At 27.9% G+C, this 23678-nt stretch overlaps 6 protein-coding genes across 6 annotated transcripts; all 6 read right to left on the bottom strand.

The window, feature by feature from the left end:
- Positions 1-1605: 1605 nt before the first annotated feature.
- Positions 1606-2053, bottom strand: OCT59_014324 (uncharacterized protein; the record flags this gene model as incomplete). The annotated part of the gene is made up of 2 exons (XM_066149939.1): positions 1606-1668; positions 1877-2053. The coding sequence occupies 2 exons, from the start codon at positions 2051-2053 to the stop codon at positions 1606-1608; spliced, it is 240 nt and encodes a 79-aa protein (XP_066002163.1).
- Positions 2054-12112: 10059 nt separating this feature from the next.
- Positions 12113-12628, bottom strand: OCT59_014323 (uncharacterized protein; the record flags this gene model as incomplete). Its single annotated transcript, XM_066149938.1, has 1 exon — positions 12113-12628. The coding sequence occupies one exon, from the start codon at positions 12626-12628 to the stop codon at positions 12113-12115; it is 516 nt and encodes a 171-aa protein (XP_066002162.1).
- Positions 12629-12665: 37 nt separating this feature from the next.
- OCT59_014322 (uncharacterized protein) lies at positions 12666-13354 on the bottom strand (the record flags this gene model as incomplete). The annotated part of the gene is made up of 2 exons (XM_066149937.1): positions 12666-12995; positions 13175-13354. 2 exons carry the CDS (start codon positions 13352-13354, stop codon positions 12666-12668), a joined length of 510 nt encoding a protein of 169 aa, XP_066002161.1.
- Positions 13355-14368: 1014 nt separating this feature from the next.
- OCT59_014321 (uncharacterized protein) lies at positions 14369-14572 on the bottom strand (the record flags this gene model as incomplete). Its single annotated transcript, XM_066149936.1, has 1 exon — positions 14369-14572. The coding sequence occupies one exon, from the start codon at positions 14570-14572 to the stop codon at positions 14369-14371; it is 204 nt and encodes a 67-aa protein (XP_066002160.1).
- Positions 14573-14925: 353 nt separating this feature from the next.
- OCT59_014320 (uncharacterized protein) lies at positions 14926-15201 on the bottom strand (the record flags this gene model as incomplete). Its single annotated transcript, XM_025326661.2, has 1 exon — positions 14926-15201. One exon carries the CDS (start codon positions 15199-15201, stop codon positions 14926-14928), a length of 276 nt encoding a protein of 91 aa, XP_025175058.2.
- Positions 15202-17266: 2065 nt separating this feature from the next.
- Positions 17267-17995, bottom strand: OCT59_014319 (uncharacterized protein; the record flags this gene model as incomplete). Its single annotated transcript, XM_066149935.1, has 4 exons — positions 17267-17283; positions 17613-17723; positions 17810-17905; positions 17986-17995. The coding sequence occupies 4 exons, from the start codon at positions 17993-17995 to the stop codon at positions 17267-17269; spliced, it is 234 nt and encodes a 77-aa protein (XP_066002159.1).
- Between the last annotated feature and the right edge of the window lie 5683 nt (positions 17996-23678).

The following is a 23678-nucleotide window of genomic DNA, read 5'->3' as shown; positions in this document are numbered from 1 at the left end:
AAACACACTGAATATAAGCGAATACAAGCAAATACAAGTGAATACATATATATAAATAATATAATTTTTATACATTTTTTTATGCACACTACCTAAAAATATATTATCGAAGTCTAATTTTTTGTTTTATAAAGGAAAAAATTTTTTTTTCGCAATTTTAATTGCTGTGTTTTGTTTGTGTTCAGTGTGTGTTTGGTGTGTTCGATTTGAGAAATGATCGACACACTGAGTGCCAACATTTCTGAAAACGGCAATAATATTATGAAATATTACAAATATATTTATTAATTAATTATAAATTTTATAATTATTTCTTATTATTTATATTACGTTAATTTTAAACTTATAATCAACTTAGGAAAATTAAATGTCTTTTGATACTCATTTTACTTGATAAATTATTAATTTAACTAAGCCATTTGAACTAAAAATTTTATTCAAAAATCTGGTGATTATTTAGAGAATTTTGGATATGGATTTGGTTATAATAACCTATTATCAAATCTATAAAATATTGTAAAAATATCAATTGAAAATCAAACTATTTATCTAGTGTTAAATTTAATTAAAATATCTTAATCATCTTATTAACGTCGATCAATTTTCCTACATACAGTATTATATTGATTTTTTTTAAAAAAATATAATTGTAAATATATTTAATATAATATTTTATTTTTTTATTATGTAATGAAAAAAAATTAAAAAAAAATTGAGGGGAAGAAAAGGATAAAGAAAAAAAGGATATCTGAAAAAAAATAAGTACTGAAAAAAAAAGATTATTAAGGTAAAATTGCATTAACCGAAATTGGATTAGTTGATTGAAATGCATACGGACATCCCTTTTAAATGGGAACTTAAGAATTTCTATGCAGTTACATTATGAATTAATGATTATAAATCAACTGTTTGAGAACTATCTCGTAATTAATCAAGTAAGATAGCAATCCATTTAGAGAAAATTTCGGATCTATTCAGAATTTTGGATTCAAACTAGTAACTTAGTTTCAGAAATTATCATCTAGTGATCCAGATAAGCATTGGAATTTATCTGCCTAAAAACATTACGTATTAGTAGTGCATAAGAGGTCCTGAACCGACTCGAGCCATTCTGTGAAACTGAACCGCTCAGAACCAGTTTTCCAGAATGGTTCTATTCAGAACTGGTCAAAAGAACCAGAACCGAACTGATAGAACCGTTCCCATCCCTATTCTAAATTCCTGCCAGTTCTCTGGCACTGAGTGGTTTCTCAAATTACAGGTGATCAGCATATCATGTGGATTTTTAAAAAAAAGCTAAGCCATCATTATTATTTGATTAATCATTTCATTAAATCAAATTAATCATTCTTCGCTATGATCAGAATACATCCCTCAATATTTTTTTATATAATAGTCCCTAGAGAATATTCTCACTATGTAGTTAACTATGGAGTTCTCTGATGCTCAACTTCACGTTCTCATTAATGAACAAAAAATAGAAATGCAGAGTATCATTCTACTACAAATAAGAAGAAGTATCTCTTTTAGAACAAGATTGCTGGAAAATTAAATGTTCAGGAAAATACTAATTATTTTACTAGTAACGAGTACCATAAAAAATTCTTAAGCCTCACGAAAACCTTTTACATAAGTAGGTTGGCTGATAGGATACTTATCTATGAAGACCTGTCTGATCAATATACTTATTATTATTATTTTTTTTTTTAAACTGCAAAGAGAAAAAAAAAAGGGACTGGGGACAAAAGGAGCATAACTAGAGAAGAGCTTTATGAGGAGTTCTCGACGAAATTCTGGCAAAAATCAGGTATTTATGTTTCTAGAAAAAATAAGTGGGTAGTTCTCTTCAAAATTACCATGATTTTATTTTATTTACCAGAATCACCATTTGAACGAGCATATAGTAGAAGTGCTCAAAGATCCAGAAGTAAGACGAGTTCATCATCTCGCTCATCATAACTAGATCTGAACAAACATTGGATATTGCAAATTTATTTGAGACCTCTTCTTCAGCATCAAGACCAGTGATACCATCCATGGAAGTATCTGCCATTTCCAGACCTACTACTCCTACGCTCCCCTCTTTTTTACCTTTATGTTTACTTAATCAATCATGTTTCATTTATTTATATTTTTTTAATTTAATTCTTTCCCGTTTTCAAAAATGATGAAATTCTTTTCTATAGCAAATTTGATTATTATCCTGATAAACTTTAGATTTGAGATAACAGATCCAAGCATCTTGTAATAAATGTCACTATTAATTATAATGGTAATGATTCTAAAGGAATCAGTTCAGACAAGTAGAATTAGGCTAAATACATTATTTTTCTGGGATGCAAATCAGAAGCTCTTATATTGATGGGCTGGGGTTATATAAATTTTTCTTTAGTGTTTTATTTCATAACATATTGCACTATGTTTCAAGCTTTATTACAGATTTGCATTTGTATATAATAAAAAATCAAAATTAGAGGTTTTTTGAAACCAAATCTTTATCATGTTTTTGTAAAATAAAGTAATCGTAATTACATGTTTAAAAAAATACTAGGCCCGATGTGAACAGATCTAGGGATTGCAAAAGTTTATTTTATTTTTCATTGATATACATTGTGATATGCCGCCCATAGGATATTAAAATAAAATATCGTATGTTGCCACTGACGTGTTGAGTTCGAATAATATCTATGCTTGGTTTAAAAATAAAAATTAGTTACAAAACATTAATAAACCATTAATTAAAAATAATTAATGTGGCACTTTTTACTCATAAGAAAAAGGCTAAAAGAATATGTTAGTTTATTATTAAGGGCGAACTAAAATTTTTATTTTCCAAAAATTGAACTCTCGAATTTCCTATCGAAATCCACTTGTATTTATACATTTTTAAGAAAAATATTTCTAATATTTCTAATATTTCTAATAAAATTTGAAGATCTATTATCATATGACTATCTCGTTACACTAAACTAAACTATAAATATAATTTTATTGGCTAATTATTTACCCATCGGTTAATTATTTATCCTTCGGCTAATTATTTATCCTTATTCTATTTTATTGTATTTTCGGTTATTACATTTATCCTCCTCTTGAAAAATTTATGTCCCATAAATTAAGAATCGAATTCAGGTCTCAAACATATTATATTATTATATATGGTTCAAATATTTCCCTATCAAAATATTCCTTTAATAATTCTCCATTTACTGGTCTTCTTAAAATTCTTCCATTTAATTCTTTAATTTTGTACGATTCATTTATTATTACTTCATGTATATAATATGGTCCCTTCCATTTTTCTTCTAGTTTTCCTGTATGTGTTTTGTATTTCGCCACGTTAAAATATAATACTTTATCTCCTATTTGAAAGTTTTGTTTTCATTTTCCAATTTTGTCATGATATTTCTTTTGTTGTTCTTGTGCTTTTTTAATATTCTTCTTTGCTCTACACGCGAATAAAACCTTTCTTCCTCCATTTAAAATGTTTAAAAGGTTAAGGTGTTGTAAAGATTAAAGTGTTACATCCATTCTAAAACATCCTGATAATTTGTAATTATATATTATTATATATATTAATTTCCATTTCCTATCATTAATTTAATCTTTATATTCTCATATTCATTTAGCCTTCTTCTTCTAATGTTTCATAAAAATATCCTATATTTTCTCTCAATTTATTTGTTTGATTTTCTACCATTATTTTCTCATCTTTTAGGCTTGTTATTCATCTTAAATTTAGCGACTAATTTTATCGATCATTTTCATTAACATTTCTAAAAATAGATCTCTAATTTTAGTAGGTCACTATATTTAGATTCCATTAACCTAATTTGTTATTTTAGCCCCTCAATCTATTATGTTTCACTATTTAAAATATTTTTTTCCTTGTTTCAAAAATAATTCTTCTTACTCCAGAAATTTTCCACATGTCACCATACGTTTTATATTATTATTTCTAATTAATTTTTATTATTATCCAATTATATTTTCTTAATATTGTGCAATTTTTCTTCATAATTTTTCTATCGTAATACTCATGTCTGATCTCTTAATTTTATCATTTATCTCGATAAATTCTTTGTCCTCAAAATAATTTATTTTTACGCGTTTTACGTGTTTTACGCGTATTATCTTCCATTTAAATATCCATAAAATTCTACTTATTCACACTCTTTTTCTTCCCACATTATTTTCATTTTTATTATTATTATTATTTTATTTTATTATTATTATTATTATTTTTAACTCCATTTTTCCTATACTATTTTATCTCAACTTCCTACGCTGTGATTTTAATTTTTCTTAGGTAAGCAGCGCTAAAGACAGCTGGTTCTATGATGGACTTGGAGAGTCCAAACCTCTGCACATTATACGTGTATACTTTTATAGTCCCTAAAGTATAATAAGATATGTTTGGCTCAGTGCCTGAAAACGTCCCGCTACAGTTTTAATGATACTGCTTATAAGATTGTCAGAAGTCCAAGGGTTTCAAGGAATATCTTGGTTATGCCGAAATGGAATGCGAAACAGATGTCTCCTTCTGACTTGAACGTACTCTATTTATTTTAGGTTTCTCGTCTCATATTTCTCTGTCCAACAAAATCACTCTTTTAATTAATCAGCTGATTTGTCGATCTATCTAATCTGTTGCTCATCTCATCCATTTGATCACGCCATTATTTTACTAATTGTAGATCAATTCAATTTTGTAAGTATTCCTCGTGGTTGTTTTCTAATTCTTTCCTATTACCTCGCAGCTCTTATTAATATTTTCTCATAAAATTCTTTACTTATCTTTTTTTTTTTTTTTTTTAATTTTACGCTTCATTATTCTTTCAACAATTTCATAATAACTCTCGTAACTTTCTGTTTCACTATATTTCTCGACTTATTGGTGAATAATTTATTATTTCAAAATCATATTGTTGTAATTCCATCATCCATCTTCCTCTTCTTCCTTTAGGAACTTTTGATGTACTTATAAATCCTTTTAATGCTGCATAATCTGTTATTACTTTAAATTTTCTTCCAAATAAATATTTATGAAAATATTTTATTCCCCAAAATACTGCTAAACATTCCAATTCTATTATCGGATACCTCTTTTCTGCATTTACTAAACTTCTACTCACATAACTAATAACTATTTCTCTATTATTTTCATTTAATTGTTCTAATATAGCTCCTAATCCTTCTCCTGATGCATCTGTTATCAATATAAATTCTTTTTCAAAATTCAGATGTTGTAATATCGGATAATTTATTAATTTCTTTTTTAATTCTTCTAATGCTTTTTGTTGTTTGTCTGTCCATACAAAAGGAACATTCTTTCTCGTTAATTCCATTATTGGTTTTACTATCTTTGAATATCCTTTCACAAATTTTCTATAATATGAACATAATCCATTTATTTCTCTTATTTGTTTGATATTCTTTGGCGGTTTTAAATTTTTAATCTTTTCTATTTTCTTATCATCCAGTTTTAACCCATCTGTTCCTACTATATGTCCCAAATATTCTACATTCCTTTTCGCCCATTCACATTTCTTTAACTTTAACATCATATTCGCTTTTCTTAACTCTTCTAATACTATTTTTATGTGTTGTAAATGTTCATTCCAATTTTTCGAATATATTATAATATCATCTATATATACATTCATAAATTTATCTAAGTATTCTTTAAATATTTTATTCATTGTTCTTTGAAATATTGCTGGTGCATTTTTTAATCCAAACGGCATAACATTAAATTCATATAATCCTTGACTACAAATAAATGCTGTCTTTTCTTTATCTTCTTCTTCCATCTCTATTTGCCAATAATATCCACTTGCTAAATCAATTGTTGTAAACCATTTTGCTACTCTAAATTTTTCTAATAAATCATCTATTCTTGGCAAAGGATATGCGTCTGTTATCGTCATTTGATTTATTTTTCTAAAATCTATACAAAATCTTTTATCTCCTGTCTTCTTATTTACTATTACTACTGGTGACGACCATGGACTACATGATTCTTGTATTATTTCTTCTTTTAACATTTTATCTATTTCTCTTTTTATTATTTCTCTATTTTCTGTACTTTCTCTATATGCTTTTTGATTTATTGGTGTTTCATCTTTTAACCTTATATTGCATTTTACTATATTTGTTTTACTTATTTTCTTGTCTCCATATATACAAATATCTTCATATTCTTTAACTAAATCTTTTAATTCTTTCTTTTGTAATTTCTCTAAATCTTTATATTTTATTTCGTCTGTCCAATCTTTGTGCATCTTTAATGTCTCTCCATTTTTATGGCCAAGACCTAATAGTTTTCCTCTATGTAAGGTTGCTTGTCTAAACCTCCTCAAAATCCTACGATTAGTTTCGTCAAAATTTTACTATAGATTTATTATAGTTTCGGCAGAGTTTTGGCAGTTTCGGCATTTATAATAAGTTTCGGCAGTTTCGCCTTTCTTCAAAGTTTCGTCAGTTTTTTAATATAACTTTAATATAGTTTCGGCAGAATTTCGCTTTTCGGCAAAATGCCATCTTGCCTAAACCCCTAGGTTTCGGCAAGCAACCTTACCTCTATGATATGTCCTTTTTCTTCATTATTTATTAAATATATTTCTCGTTCACTTGTTTCTTCATATTCATTTTCACTATCTTCATCTTCACTATCATCACTATCATTATTATCATTAATATTTTCATCATTATTTTCATATTCTATTGGTATTTCAATATCTTTTCCATCTTCTCTTAATATTAATGTCTTTTCATTATAGTCTATTATTCCTTTCTTTTTTCTTAACACATCATTTCCTAATATTAATTCTTTTTCTACTGATTCTATTACGTCCATAATTATTTTCATTTCTGTATTTTCATTTATTTCTATTGTTATTTCTATTTTTCCTTTTGATGCTACTCTTATTCCGTTAGCTATTATAAATCTAATATCACTCTTTTCTATTATTGGAATATTTAATTCTTTTCTTAATTTATCTGATATTAAACTGACTGATGCTCCTGAATCTATTATTATTGATACTAATTTTCCTTTTATTATAACTTTACTTCTCATTGCTCTAGTTTCACTTTTATTATCTGCACTTTTTATTTGTTGGTCCGAGTGTTAAGGTTGCTTGCTGAAACCTAGGGGTTTAGGCAAGATGGCGTTTTGCCGAAAAGCGAAATTCTGCCGAAACTATATTAAAGTTATATTAAAAAACTGGTGAAACTTTGGAGAAAGACGAAACTGCCGAAACTTATTATAAATGCCGAAACTGCCGAAACTCTGCGGAAACTATAATAAATCTATAGTAAAATTTTGACGAAACTAATCGTAGGATTTTGAAGAAGTTTAGACAAGCAACCTTACCGAGTGTAGTCATGCATTATCATCTTCATCATAATTTCTAGCTATTCTTCTAAATTTTGGATTTTCATTATAAATTTGTCCATATGTTATGTTCGCTTTTTCATTATACATATCCATTACATATTTTTCTGGTGGTACATTAACTCTTACTCTAATATTTTTATTTCCTCTTTTCATTCCCGGATTTGGACATTCTCTTATAAAATGACCTCTTAATCCACATCTTTCACATTGATTTTGTCTTCTTCTTGATTGGTATGCTTTATCTCTATCTTCTTTATTAGAAAATCTTCCTTTTCTTTCACCATCAATATCCATTTTTATATCATATTCTTTTTTTTGGTGGTATTGGAACATCTTCAATTTCCATTTCGATATCTTCATTATCTAAATCTCCTCCATATTTTCTACCACTTCTTAAAGTTGGAAATATTTCTTTTTCATACTTATATGTTTCGTAATTATTATAATAATTACCATTATCATAATTTCTATTATTATCGTAATATCTTTCATGGTCCATTAAATTTATATTTCTATTATTACTATTATTTCTTCTTTCATTATTATTCCTATTAAAATTATTTTGCGTTCTATAATTATTCTTTCGTCCTATTTGTGGACATTCTGGTCTTATATGACCTTCTTCATTGCATTCATAGCATCTCATAATTCTTACATTTCTTGTATTTATATTTCTATTTATATTTCTTCTTTGTTGATTTTTTATTTCATTTAACATTTCTCCCATAGCTATTTTTTCTGCTCTAAATTGTTCTAACGCTTTACTTATTTCATCAATATCTTTTTCATTAACTGGCTTTTGCATTTTTTTATATATTTCATTTTCTTCTTTTTTATTCGTTTCTTCTTTTAAAATTTCTTCTATATTCTTTTCTTATCCTACTTGTCCTATATCTAAACTCATTGTTTTCATTAATAACTCACCTCTAGCTTCTTCTTCCCTTCTTGCCATATTAACTGCGTCATTTAGATTCGCTGGACTACTTCTTCTAACTTGATATCCTAACATAGGTTCTAATCCTTGAATAAAATAATTTACTTGGTATAACTCATGTAATACTTGACCTCTAGTCGCAATTCTTAATATTGATCTAAACCTTCTGGTATATTCTTCGACACTTTCATTTTTTTCTTGTTTAATCCTTGTCAATTCTATCATTTTTCTTCTTTTGACATCTTCCCTAGTGAATCTATCAATTAATTTATTTTTCAAATTTCTATCGTCATTATGATCACACCAGTTTACTAAATTAGCTGCTACTCTTTCTTTTTCTTCATTATACCATTGTAATGCGGTTCCTCTTAAACATGTTATTGCTACATTTGCTTTATTTTGACTACATATACCTCCTCCAACATTTCCTTCTGTTCTTCCACTTACTGTAAATGCTACTTTAAATTGTCTAATCCAATCGTTAATATCTTCATCTTCTCTTCCACTAAAAGTTGGCATACCTACTATTCCTCCCATTCTTGCAGTTTGAATTCTATCTATTAAAGTTTGTCCTGCTCCTAATACATTATCTAATGTATTAGGTGCGAGTCCTATAGCATTTTCCACTATTCTCTTTATTTGATCTTGATTTGCCATATCTAACAATATATTCTCTTGAAATAAATCTTGTAAATTATAATCAGATACTTCACTTTCACTATCAGAATCTTCAATATTTAATGAATTATTCGAATCTGAATTTTGACTTAACCCAAAACCTTCTGTATTTATAACATTTTCATTTTCACTCTCAAATTCGTTCTCATTGAAACTTTTAATATCTTCTTCCCAAATTTCATGTTCTCTGGATCTAATATTTCTCCAATCTTTTCTGAATCATCTGTATCATCATTTTCTTCTTCAACTTCTTCTTCACTTTCTTCAATTTCAAATTTCTTTAAATATTCATCTAATATTTTCCTTATTTCTTTTTCTGATTCATCATATATATCAGACATTTTAATTTATTTTATTTATTTATTCACTTATAAAATGATTTCACTTCGTATTTTTAATTTATTTATATTTTATTCATATAATTATTCATTTATTATTTCAATCTTTATTTCTTTACATTCTCATGTACATGACTTCTTATTACATTTCTCTTATTACATCTTTTATTATATAATATTCTATTACTTATAACTTAACATTCTTCAACTTTATCATTTATTTCTTTTAAAACACAATTTAAATTCTAATATTTTTAAAGTTCCAGCTTTGATTCTATAATTTTTCTATACATTCTATAATATAATCTATAATCGCGATTTTATTTATAAAATTTCCATATCTTGCGCAAATAAACTGTGATCAAAGCTAGGGATTATTTATAACTGGGGCCACCCAGTATCAGACTAATATGATCACCAACAAAGGCTTATTTATACTGGGTCCTCCCAGTGTGCTCTTATTTATACTGGGATTCTCCCAGTTCTATACACAAAATTAAACTTTTTAATAACTTTTAATCTTTTTCTTATATTAACTTTTCAAAATATTTATTTCAAATCTATTTCATATTATTTTATTTCTCGCATTTCATTTTTATAATTCATTAATATTTTCTTATTATAATTGGATAGCCACGGATTTTTAAGCGATCAACGTACTAAAATTTCTGTTGACATAACGCCCCTGGTGACACAACTATTTTTTCTATTATTTTCTTATTCATTTATATTTTTATTAATCAGTCGTCCCTGCCCAAGGGGCAGCTATATATTTCTTTTACTGCGCCTTATCTCGTGACTTATACTTTCTTTTATTTCTTTTATTTACTGCGCTTCATCACGTGATTTACATTACTCACATGATTTGTACAACATTTTATTTATTTTACGTAACATACTTACGCAATTTCTCTTATTACATCATTATTACATCATTTTATTTCATATAATTCATTATTATCTTTTACAATCTTTCATATCATTCTTTTATTGTAATAAAATTATTTCTCATATATCAAATAATAACATTTCAATATTTCTCATATTTACAATATCCTTTAATTTTCTCTTTCATTTAGTAACCTATACCGGGCTTGCCTTTACCTTCTTCATAGAAGTATAGTAGTTTATGGGTTTGTCACTAATAACTTTTCTTCTCTTATAATATTTTTCAAATTTTTCAATCATTTATTAATTTCTTATTATTCACAAAATTCATTCTCATTATAAATTTTATTTTCATTTAATTAAATCTTTTCATTATTATCTTGAATATTTCATTCATCTTTCCGATATATACTTTTTCAATATATCGTATATTTTCATTTCTCATATATTCCGTAATATTCCTTTTTCATAATATTACTTTCTCTTATTTCTCGTATATTATTCAATAATATTTTAATTTTTCTTATATATTTTCTTTTACTATATCCCTTTTCATATATAATAACACTTTTTTCATATTTCAGATAAGTCTTCCTTATCTATTATTTCTTTGATGATTTCTCATACCATCTATTATTTCTTTGATGATTTCTCATATCATCTATTACTTCTTTGATGATTTCTCATATCATCTATTACTTCTTTGATGATTTCTCATATCATCTTTTTCTTATCTTTTTCACAAATTTTCTTTCATTTTCTCATATAATTTTCTTTTATTTCTCATTTAGATCTTGTATGAAGACAACAATCTTTTACTTTCTCGTGAGCATGCACCAAAAATGTGACACGCCGCCCATAGGATATTAAAATAAAATATCGTATGTTGCCACCGACGTGTTGAGTTCGAATAATATCTATGCTTGGTTTAAGAATAAAAATTAGTTACAAAACATTAATAAACCATTAATTAAAAATTATTAATGTGGCACTTTTTACTCATAAGAAAAAGGCTAAAAGAATATGTTAGTTTATTATTAAGGGCGAACTAAAATTTTTATTTTCCAAAAATTGAACTCTCGAATTTCCTATCGAAATCCACTTGTATTTATACATTTTTAAGAAAAATATTTCTAATATTTCTAATATTTCTAATAAAATTTGAAGATCTATTATCATATGACTATCTCGTTACACTAAACTAAACTATAAATATAATTTTATTGGCTAATTATTTACCCATCGGTTAATTATTTATCCTTCGGCTAATTATTTATCCTTATTCTATTTTATTGTATTTTCGGTTATTACAACATATGCAAAGCGCTTCTGGCTAATTTATTGGCACTATCATGACGTTAAGTAGTTTGGGATGATCAGCTGGTTAATTTAGTTTAGAGCTCCAAAAATGATTCGCATAAACTCGCATTTTTGACTCGCATAATTGTAAATTTTCGTTTAATTATATTCTAGCTTAATAAAAAGTACTTTAAAATTAAGGTTTTTAACTCGTAACTTGATTTAACTTGACTCATTAGGAGCTCTAATTTAGTTATATAGATTCTTCTCGCAACTTAAATCACGAGAGATTGGCAAATGGGTATTTTTATTTATTCGATGAGCGGGTCACACAGCATTTATAAGTTAAAAAATGTTATCATTAAAAAAACAAAGCCCATTATGGTTAAAACTTTATTATTATTTATGCATAATTACTCAAAAATGAAAACCCTGGACATGCGTGTCCACTAATTGCGCAATAATGTGGTGCAGTAATATCTAACTCCGTTCTGCTCTCAGGACTCCAGCAATGACACGATCAACATTACTATCAGATAAATTTAAAATAGACCTTGCGGGAAAAGATCTAATTCATACTATTTTCGTTCTATCAATGCTATTAAAAAGCTTATAAACTTTCCCAGCCCTTTCCATTCTCTTTCGCAAAGCATCATCAGAAAATTTTATTTCAGGAATTTGTTTTCTAACTTCTTCTTTAACAAGAGCATTAGCTCCATCCTTACCACAGCTGGGTTTTAACTCCTTATATTGCAAATATAAAACTTCTCCAAAGTCAAAATATCGATTGATGACATTTTGTGTTGCATCTTTATTTTTTATCTCAGCTTGGTCTATCATATCAGAGAAATATAAAAATTTTCTGGTATTTAGTAAAGCATCTGACACATTTGATTCTCCCAAGACTTCACCAGAATCAGGAGTTAACAGCTCTTCAATAAGCTTTTTTAGCACTGTAGAAACATCATCCTTATTAGATGTCTTCCTTTTCTTGCTGGAGGATTTTTCAGTAGAAGATTTCTGAATGCATTTTTTCTGTGTATTTGACTCTTGGGCGACAGCTACCATATCATCGTCATCAATTTCCATATCAGTTGATGGACATATAGGGCATAGCTTTCCTGGATTATCGATACAGTTGTAATGGATGATATGTTTGCAGGTTAAGTATACGAGAGGTTTTGGTGGAGGATGAGAAAAGGTTCGAAGAAAGCCTAGGAGGAGGAAGATACAAAGAAAGGTTCTCAGAACATTTAACACATCTTAATTGACTTCCCATCTGTTGAGTTCCTATATTCTCAACCCCTTCCATACGCCTTTTGCTCATCATGTTAGTTAAGGCCAAAGTTCTGCTTGATTGGAATAATGGTGAATCTTGAATAATAACATTCGATTCTGGCAATTGGCCAATCGGATAATTCACAATAGTAGAAAATATTTCTGTGATTTCTATATTCTTTTCACAATCAGAGAATGGACATGGGTTTGTACATTAAGCATAAGCTTTTTTTCAGCACAAAGTCTATGAAAAATGTGCCCACAGCGTAGTCGGGTGAACTCTCTGAGAGGAAATGTCAAAATGTCGTTATTACATTCAGAGCATAATTCTAATTCTGGGAAATCTATATCACTGACGGTTTTATCATCGAGACTTTTGAGAATATTATATCTGAGATTTCTATACCTAACGAGAGAGGGTCTCTCAGATTCCGAAATACTGCTCTCTTCTCTACTTTGTGTGTTGCCGATTGGGCCAATATTGATTTCATCAACAGTGGTCGCTTTCGTATTAACTGAGCTCTTTTGATTCTCCATACCTGCCCACTTATCACTCTCGTAGTCAGCTATCTTGCTGGCTAAAGCTAAAGACGGGTTTTTATATCACTTGTAAATTTCGCAGGAAAAAACATTCCCCAGCAATTACGCACTACATTTCGTCATTCATTAACCCCTTGCAAATCAATAAAGATGACTTCATAAATCTCATATGCGAAATAAAAAATACTTAGTGAAATGATGCTCCGGTTTTATTTGTCCCAATCATCAATATTCTGGAAAGAATAAAAATGGGCCTCAGACGTTAATTCTAATTATTCTAATTATTCTAACTATACAATAATAGCAACTGACATTAAACTTTATGGGAAATTATACTGTCAGTGATGCTAACAAACTCTCAGAAAATCTGTACGAAAAATGGTGTTAGTTTGCAAGTCCATACAATCGAAATGAAATATTCCACCTTGATTGCATCCAGAACTTTCGTCTCCAATATTTTTCGCCAGCACCTCTTCATATTGCAGTAGGCGCTTATTTTCTAATTTATTTTGGTTTTGATAGAAAAAACATTGCATTTATTATCGTACACAGTACAAATTATTACACAAAAAAATTTAATCTTTTCTAAATTTGATCCATTGAAAAAAAATATCACTAAAAATTACAGCAACTTTGGTGAAAAACACAGAGATCGTTGCTGGTAAAATTTTGATAAATATTGGTAAAAGTATTGATAATAATAGCCCTAAGACTATTAAAATACAAATAAGAATATTATTATACCAAACGATATTATTCCAACGTAATTTGTTAAATAACATTATAATCTCAGTGATAAAAATCATTGAGTTCAACGCTAATGAAAAATATTTTAGGGTTTCTTCATTGTTTTTAAATTTAGTCAAGCCAAGAAGAGCAAGTGCAACAAGGGCGGTCACGTAGAGACAAGCGTAAATTAGTTTTTGACTAATGTCCTAGAAACCGACGGAAAGGGTATGTTAAGAAACGACAAAAGAGCCGAAAGAGCTAAAATAGTTTTAGTAAAATATTCTAACAAAATATGTGACACATAGCTAAACATACCGATCTTTCGCGCCAAGCCCTATCTCTCTCCACAAGAACTCGAATAAAAATGGTTTTTGCATTGTCATCCGCCTGGGCGTTAAATGTTGTTCTTTCTCGTGCGGTCATCTTGTTATATACTTCTGTTTCGGTAGGATTGAGACCAAGTCGAGCGGGGGTGCCATCCGCCATTTTAGAATTGAATAAAATTGATAAGATTTTAGAGATGAATAGAATTGATGAGTTTAGAGATGATGTATAAATACAGTCAGAAAGTCAAATGATGTGAAACGAATACTACGCAGGATCATAATTAATTTTATCGTCTGCCCTGAATTATACGTGTACTGCGTAAATTATCAATTAATCAGTTTATGCATGATTTATTTATGTAAACTTATTGTTCTCTAATTGTTTGTCTATTCAAGGAGTAAATTTATTGCTATTTTAATTCTGCTAAACTGTTTCTGCCGACGATCTATATTTCGGTTACTCATATCATTGATCTCACATGACTAGACTACGCCACAATCGCGAATTTGAATTTATTGCCTGAGATCAGGATGTGACAATTCAGAATTTTTCTCATCACTTAACAAAGTGTCTTTCGGCTGAGCACAGGTGGACGATTCTATCTTAATGCTGTAGTCAACTGGCACATTATCTATGATATACTGAATGTCTTCATACGTCATTTTTGAAATACTGCTAACAGAGAATGAATGTGCATCAAAAAGCTTCCAGAGTTTCTTGGCCTGCTCGATTCTTTTCCATAAAAGTGCATCAGAAGTATCTGCAGGAAGCTGAGCTCTAACTTCCATATTTAAAATTCTACTGACAGCATTGGATTCCAGATCAACTTGTTTTTCAGACGCTATTTCACTTCGTCTCTGGATAAGAGCTTTTCCAAATTGACAGTAACATATAATGGCCCACGATCAGCAAAGATGTATGGATACAATTATAATACATAAGCATACGTAAGCATACATTTATTACCATACATACGTACATATCGTTCCATACAATACTTCTTTTTTATATACTCATAGTATAGTTAATAAATAAATCTAATTCAAAATATGCAGATCTTTAAAAATTTTTTTCAATGAAAACGAAAAAAAAATTATTTATTTATATCCAATATACTATTTATACTAATAAAATGTCATTATATTACAAAATATTAAAATCATTACAAAATGTTATTATACATATTATAAAATTATTAATTAGTGATAAAAAAAAACATAAAAAAAACCTAAAGTTAAGATTTATGATTTTCCGGAATCTGTAAGATTCCTTTCAGTATCTTCTATAAATCCATTTAATAATGATCATAATCCAAATCAGCTGAATTTAAAGGTTGTTTTTGTACTGGAGTAATATCAAAGTTATTCAGAATTCATCTCCCCACTAGTATCATTAAATCAATGATATTACTAATAGCCAATTCAGTATTTGAAAAATTTTCTGATGGTAAAGTTTAATTTAAATTATTATCTCCATCAAATATTCACAGTATCATCATCCAGACGTAATAACATTAGTAGAACATTTTTTTACCACGTATCAATGATAGGCCATTTAAAAGATTTAAGGAGCACATACATATGATAAACCGGTTTCCTTTTACAAGTTCGTCCCCTCCAGATTCAAATTTTTCTACAGAATTATCTCTTAATAAAGTATTGGGAACATGATATGGGTTAAAATAAAAAATTATGTTTGTTTTTTGCTATATGTATTTAACGTAATATGAGGTTTGCGTCATTAATTATTCGAACCTTGCGATCGTGAAGGCCTATAATAAAAAATTTTGGACTTTATTAATGATACTATAAGAGCTGTATTCAATATATATGTAAAACGACCTTACCTTACGGGAGTTTAAATTTGTCTAGGTGTACAGTTTTTATTGTTGTTATTTGAGAGGACTCTTCTGCTATTTTATATTTAAAATCTTTTGCTTTCTTCCCGCAAATTTCTGCCGTTCGCCCTACACGATCTACAAGATTCTATTAAACTTTCATTAGTAATGTCTTAGTAATATATAAAGAAAAAACTAATAAAAATAACATACCCCGTATATTAGGAATTGTTTGCATAAGAGAACGAGTTCGTTCACGTCTTCATTTTCTGTTGGTAGATTCTCTGAGGCCCAATCCCAGAAGCCATATAAATCTCGAGTGTAAGACTAACAGGAGACCGAACACTCTTCTTCCCCATACAAACAGAGCAGGATGTAGCACACCAACTGATAAAATGTATTCCAGGAGTGCTAACCTTTAATTCATTGCTCATGGCATAAGCCTTCTTCCAAGCTTTTGTCTTTTATCTCCGTATATTATCAACACTTCTAATTCCAGGCGCAATGAATTATGAGAAGATTGAACCATTTTTCTTGTAGTATTTTCTTATAGAATAACTCCCAATTTTCTATTCCTCCCCATTCCGAAACTGGTTTTTCCCAGAAATCTGTTACGAGTTTGAATATTAGAAGAAATATTGGTATCGAGAATAATAAACAAAAAAGATTTACCACTATATAGAAGCTTTGGCCAAGTGCTTTCATATATATATATATATGGTATACCATTTTTTAACATTTTGATGTAAATTGTTAGATATGTCAGTGGGTTGTGTATTGACTAATTGCAATTTGATTAAATAACATTTTTTTTCCTGATATGTCATATTATAGGATTTTTTTCTCAAGGTATAACACTGCAATTCTAATAAAGAAAAAAATCAATGAAGAAAAAAATCAGTAAAGAAAAAAATCAGTAAAGAAAAAAATCAGTAAACTAATATGACTAATATTGATCTTCGCTCACGTGATTCTATTTTTAGCCGCAATTAATACGATTGCCTAGGCGGTTTGGTTCACGATGTTTGACTGCCTATGGTTAATCATAATAATTAATAATGATAGCGACGGGATAATATAATAAGATTAATGACTGCGATATTTCATAAACACGTGATTAATAGTAAATTTGACTGCGGTGCTCGTGTACTACCATTCGATGCGTCTCATTAATATGAATCCAAAGAGCTTTGGTTCATTCTTGTATGATCAATAGAAGATGTAGCACATCAATAATTTTGTAGAAAAAATTAATTTTCCAATATATGAAACTCTTGATAGGATGGATAATTTTGATGATTCAAAAAAAAAAAAATTCTGCTATAAAAATATTAAAAATTCGTGTAAAAACATTTTGCCTACCTTTTATAGTCCAATCAACAGGAACTTTGCCATCCAGAAGATTTCGTACTGATTTTATTTCACCTCCATATATCAGTGCAAATAAATTTGCAATGGGTAGCTTCGTTGGTGCTAGTGATGTGTTGGTATGTCTTGTGTAATCTCAAAAATTCACCTACAACCAAATTTTCAGGTATCTTCTGGCGTATCCTTAACACCTCCAACAAAAGTAGGTAATTCATTATAATCGTCCGCTTTCAAGCCGAAGAGTGCTTTCATCTTGTCAAACCTCCACGAAGAGAATGGTTGTTGAGCTGTTCAGATTAAAGCTGTTAGTATCTGTTGTGCAAATATCACGAAAAAAAAAACATAGCTAATATTAAACATTACTTACATGTGTCCATGATGATCGGGAGGACTCCTTTCCGGTCTCACAATTTATGACGAAATGCTCGTCTAAGCCTTGTCTTCAAATTATTTGCCCACGAATTACAGCCCAACAGGACGCTGTACGATGATATGTATGTTCGTCGAAAGTGGAAGCAGTTCCACACCATCATGCTCCTCCTTGATATTAACGTTTATTTTTGGGTCATTATTTCACGTGACTCGATTCTCGTTCGATAAAATAATTATGAAATAAATCGTTGTCGGAACTAGCAATTAATACATAAAAATTTGCGATACATGATAGAAAATACAAATGAAATAATTATTCGCTTTGGGGTATATGAGGACGTGGATAGGACTTCTTTCACTGATAAGGGCGCCTTTTTTGGAGAGTGTCAATATACTAGAGTGGGGGAGATAATGAGAAATTTCTCTCTGAGATTCCATAAACACTCCTTGACCATCAGTAAAACTATTTACAGAAGAGACTATGGAAAAATTGGGTTGAAAAAAATTAACTTTGTAAAGATCGAAGTTGATTATGCTTAGCACGCATCCGAAGGAATATCCAATTTATTGTAAAGGTAATGCCCTCCAGGCATTTTTTACACAAGATAAATATTCAACCAATATTTCACGTCAAAGTATCAACACAAGTAATTCATATGCTAGGAATAGTCATATAGGTGTATAATGTGGGTAAGTAGTAAGCGATATGTATATTATTAAGCGCGTAAAATATTCAAGTAGTATATTAAAGCGCGTAAATATTCAAGTAGTATATTATAAGCAATTGTATAAGGTAAATTATTGCGAGGATCAAATGTCTACAAAGTTACAACGTGCCGTTGATTAAAAATTATAGCGTGTGGTGATGATGGAATAGTGTAGTAACAAAGTAACAATTTAATCTAATAAATAATTTGCCACATACTCAACTACTTCTGCACTATCTCCATTATATATACTTTATCTGTTAGTAATCGGGAACCAAATTATTCATGTGCTAATATAAATGTTCTCCCACTATACTCTTTCTGAGACTAGTAGAATGAGACAGGATTGTGTCTTCTGATATTCTAGAGGTGTAGCATTTTTGTACGTATAATTTCACTAAGCGTCGATCAAAATGGCAGACGCTTCTGCATGTCCCTTTGGCTTTTGTTTGCAAACTAAAATTCGGGTTGTCCAAATGTCGGGTCATTATTTCAATAATGACAAAGTTATCTTTATCGCAAAAAAATAAGATTGCTTTTGTAACCTAATATGAAAAAGGTAATAGGTGCACCAATAATAAACAACCCTGATTTTTTTAAGGGGCAAAACTTTTATCGCACGTGCGACTATCGAAAATCTAAATCAGTAAAATCACACACGAAGAAATCGAATTTTCGGAATGTTAATCAACATGTAAAAAATTATGCATGCTATTGTGAGTCCATTTTGTATTAAAAAGCGGAATAACTCAGAAACAATAAATCTCGACGAATGGTACCAAATTTTGGATGAATGACTAAAAAAAAAAATACAATAATTCGAAAAAGCATTTCAAAAATCTGTTAAAGATTGAATATTAACAAATATTAATAAATCAGTAATAAACATGCTAAAAAAAAGGTAATGACACTCTAACTCTCGAAATTTCATTGCCAAGTATTTCGATATTTTACTTTTTGGATTTATTTTTTAATTTAACGAGAAATTAAAAGTTGGGAAGTAACATTTTATGAATTATTATGAATTAGCATAGATTACTATTCGTTTTTCTTCGGTGAGAATATGTCCGATTATTCGAATAATATATTGACAATTGTTTTATTATAAGTAGAAATTCTAATAACAACATTAAGAGATAATTCGTTTTCTAAACGGAGAAAAAACAAAGATCGGAAATAATGAATACGGATTATAAATTATTATAAAAGAGTTTTGTTAGGTAACTATTGTGACTAGTATAAAATTAAAGTACATGCATAGCAAACGTTGAGCCCTGCCTCCTGGAGATGTTAAACCTTCTCTTGTAATACTAGTGATTTAAATACGGGTGAAAAATCATTACGAAATAAAAATATATCAATGTAATGTAAAAAGTCACGTAACCGGAAACTGTTCCATGATCATGTTATAATTACTTTTAGTTGCCTTCTTAACGTAATTTCTAACGACATCGTAGGACAACAGTAAGATCAAAATATAGATGTGAATTTGCATGGCGTAAACAGGATCATAATACGTTACATATAGCGCAAATTTTATCTCGGGAGTCGGGATTAAAATACAGTATATTATAAATCAGGTGACTTCGAAACCCGTGATAAAATGGCACGACCCGAATTCGAAAATCATTGCATTTTGCTTATCAAAAATAATTCAGATATTGACACTCTTACTATCAAAGTAATCATACCTTCAAGAATTATTGCAACGATTTCTACTGCATTACAAGTCACATGATACAATGAGCACTCTTCTCTCGTAAAAAAAGTAAAGCATTCAATAAAGTTTTTGCCCATATTGGGCTTTTATTTTTTAACAATGTACACATGTCTATCTTACTATTATCAGTATTATGGTTTAAATGTTTGATAGATTTACAAAACTGCATATACCGCTTCACGAGGTCATAATAAGTGGACACAAAACCAGTTACGTAACTGTTGTGTATTACCAATTTCCTAAAAACAGAGATGTCAGGTAGTTACCTAAAGAGAAATTCGTTAATAAGGATGTTAATATGAATGATGCCCTGGTTCTCTTTGGTACAGGTGAAGAGAACTACTTGGTGGAATCTTTGGTATGTTTCACATAAAAGCGTAGGCTTAAATTTTCGTCTTTTTCATATTTGCCAATAAATTACATATTCTTGGTTTATTACTATTATTTCTAATTTTTTACTTTTTTTTAGATAATTAACTCATACCTATGTTAAATAAGAAGAGTTCAATTCTTGAGAACTGATTTAGGAGATATGTAATGAATTGAGTGCCCGTTTCGAAATATCAAAAGACCAAAAGACACAAAGTTTCCATTATGTTTCAAAATTTGATGCTTTTTACCTTAATGGATTAGTTATACTGGAACTACCACGAAAGATACATCTGAAATTCTGAATTTAAATTAATTAAAGTTTTTAATAAAAAATTCGATCCGAGTGAATATATATATATATATATATATATTCAAAAATCCATTATATGATACTGGATATATTTTTGACTGACATTAGAGATAATTCTAGTAGAATGATGAATAATATTCAACGTCAAAGTAAGATATTTATGTAAATTCATTATTGAAATTTAATACAATCAATAAAAATCTGTGGGTACGGTAATAATAATCTCACCAAAGATTGCTCAATAGAACTTTATCAATATTACTTCAATGAAGCTGTAATAATTAATTAATTTAAAGTTTAGATAGATATTTAAGTTTCATTTTAATTTATTAACAATATTTAATATTTAGATATTTAGTATCCATTAACCACAAAAAAAAAAACATTCTTATCAAAAATTATTAACAAGTTGAATCATAATAAAGTGACATATTTCGCTTTATCTTTATTTGTAAAAACAAACAAACAAACAAACAAAATTTATATATATTATTATTTCGATTTCACCGGTTATTAAAGTAATTAATTATACAAATCTATAGATTTTCTTTACGACTAGCATATTTTTGGCGCGTAAAAAAGAAATTCACGAATATTACGAATATTACAATATTAACGAAAGATAGATAGATAAAGTTTCTTGATATGTTTAAGTTTTATGCATGCATTAATTATTATTTTTTGTACCTCCAAAATGAACACAAATGACGTCCATGGGTTAACTTGATTTAGTAATAGTAATAAAAAGGTATTGATTTTATTGATTATACGTTTTAGAGAATCATAAGGAATTACGGTAATTATGATAAAAATATTTTAAATTTATTAATGGAACAAGTTCATGCCACAAATATTGTGTATAATGGTACTTATTCGATATATTTATTGTAACAGTTATAACAGTGATACAATAATACAATACAACCAAAATATGAATTGGAGTTGCTGATAACATCTTTTCATATCATATCAGTGATAACATTTTTTACGTAAATGACATAAGAGATAAATAATCGGGTATAAATTTCCGAAGATTTAATTATACGATGAAACTTTGTAAAGATTTCATGCCAAGATTCCTTAAGTTTTATGATTTGTTTGTTAGAATTTTTTTTGATACGATGAAGGAATTAAAAGGGGTCTTTTTTCCATTTTGGTTATTTTAAATAACTTTTTTGATCTAAGATATTTTTTTTTAGGTTTATAATTGGTAATTGCATTATTGTTTGTTACAATATTATATCATATTCAAAATGAATGAAGTAAATTTATTCGATTACTTGCAAAAAAAAAATGTAACAATAGATAGAAACTAAAAAAAAAAATTTGATCGAAAGAAAAGATAAACTGAAAGTTAAAAAAATGATTTTCAATAACAATATCTTTATTAAGAATTGAAAGGGTTATAAAAAATATTTAAAAAAATATTAAAATTGTTATATTAATTTGTCTATTACAATAAAATTTTATCTAATTTGTATCTTATAATATTTAAACTGTATATTATTTAATTTGTATATTAATTTAAATTTAATATATTAAAATATCATAAAATATTGTATATTAAAAATAAAATATTTGATATATTATCTAAATTATATATTAAAATAAAAAATATTTATTTAAATTGTATATTTACAATAAATTATCAAAATTGTAACTTACAATAAAAATTACTATAATAATAATTTACAATTATTTTTGATGAATTTATAAATATTTATTACATATTTTTTGAAAAGAAACATAATCTTGCATTAAAAAAACACAATCTTACATCTTTAAAAAGGATAAAGAAAAAAGAAAAAAAAAATTTTTTTCTTTTTTTCTTTCATTATGTTCCAAATAAAAGGAATAAATTCAAAAATTAAATTCGTTTTAATTAGGATTAGTTTTTTTCTCCCTTTTCTCAAAATATAATATTTTTACACATTGCAGGATTATTTATATTAAAAAAGAAACATTTTTTTTCTTTGTTAAATAGAAATGAATTTCTCCCCTATTTTTATATTCAATTATATAAATTTATAAATTTGATCAAAAAATCTAATTATGGTACTTTTAAATGAACCTAAAAATTTTAAAAATGGATCTTTAAAAGTAATAATCGTAATTGATTCCTATAAACAATGATAACGTGATTTTAAATACTAGATTTAAAAAGGTATAGTAAATTTATTAGAAATATATATATATTATACATATATATATATATATATATATATATTTTATTTTATTTTAGCCAAAAAAAAAAAAAAATAATAAGGATTAATTTATAGAACAAGTAATAGCACAGCATAAATAATGAAACTACGCAATTCGGTCAAACTTTGTTAATGATTGTAACGAAAATGATTGTCACGCCAAATTGTGTTGCATGTGTAATTTATTTAACTTTATAATAAATCATTGTTATTCATTTGATTCTTTTTTAGAAAAAAAATTTTTGAAATCAAAATCGATTATTGCCGATTGTCAAAGATTTTCAACAAAAAAAGGCCTTCTTTTACGGATGTAACCTAAAAAATTTCGAATTCAAAATTTCCTTTTTTAAATACGAGTGCATTATAATGTATAAT

The sequence above is a fragment of the Rhizophagus irregularis genome, chromosome 22 (assembly GCF_026210795.1).
Source record: "Rhizophagus irregularis chromosome 22, complete sequence".
Classification (NCBI taxonomy): Eukaryota; Fungi; Glomeromycota; class Glomeromycetes; order Glomerales; family Glomeraceae; genus Rhizophagus; species Rhizophagus irregularis.
This window is presented reverse-complemented; position numbering and strand designations above follow the sequence as displayed.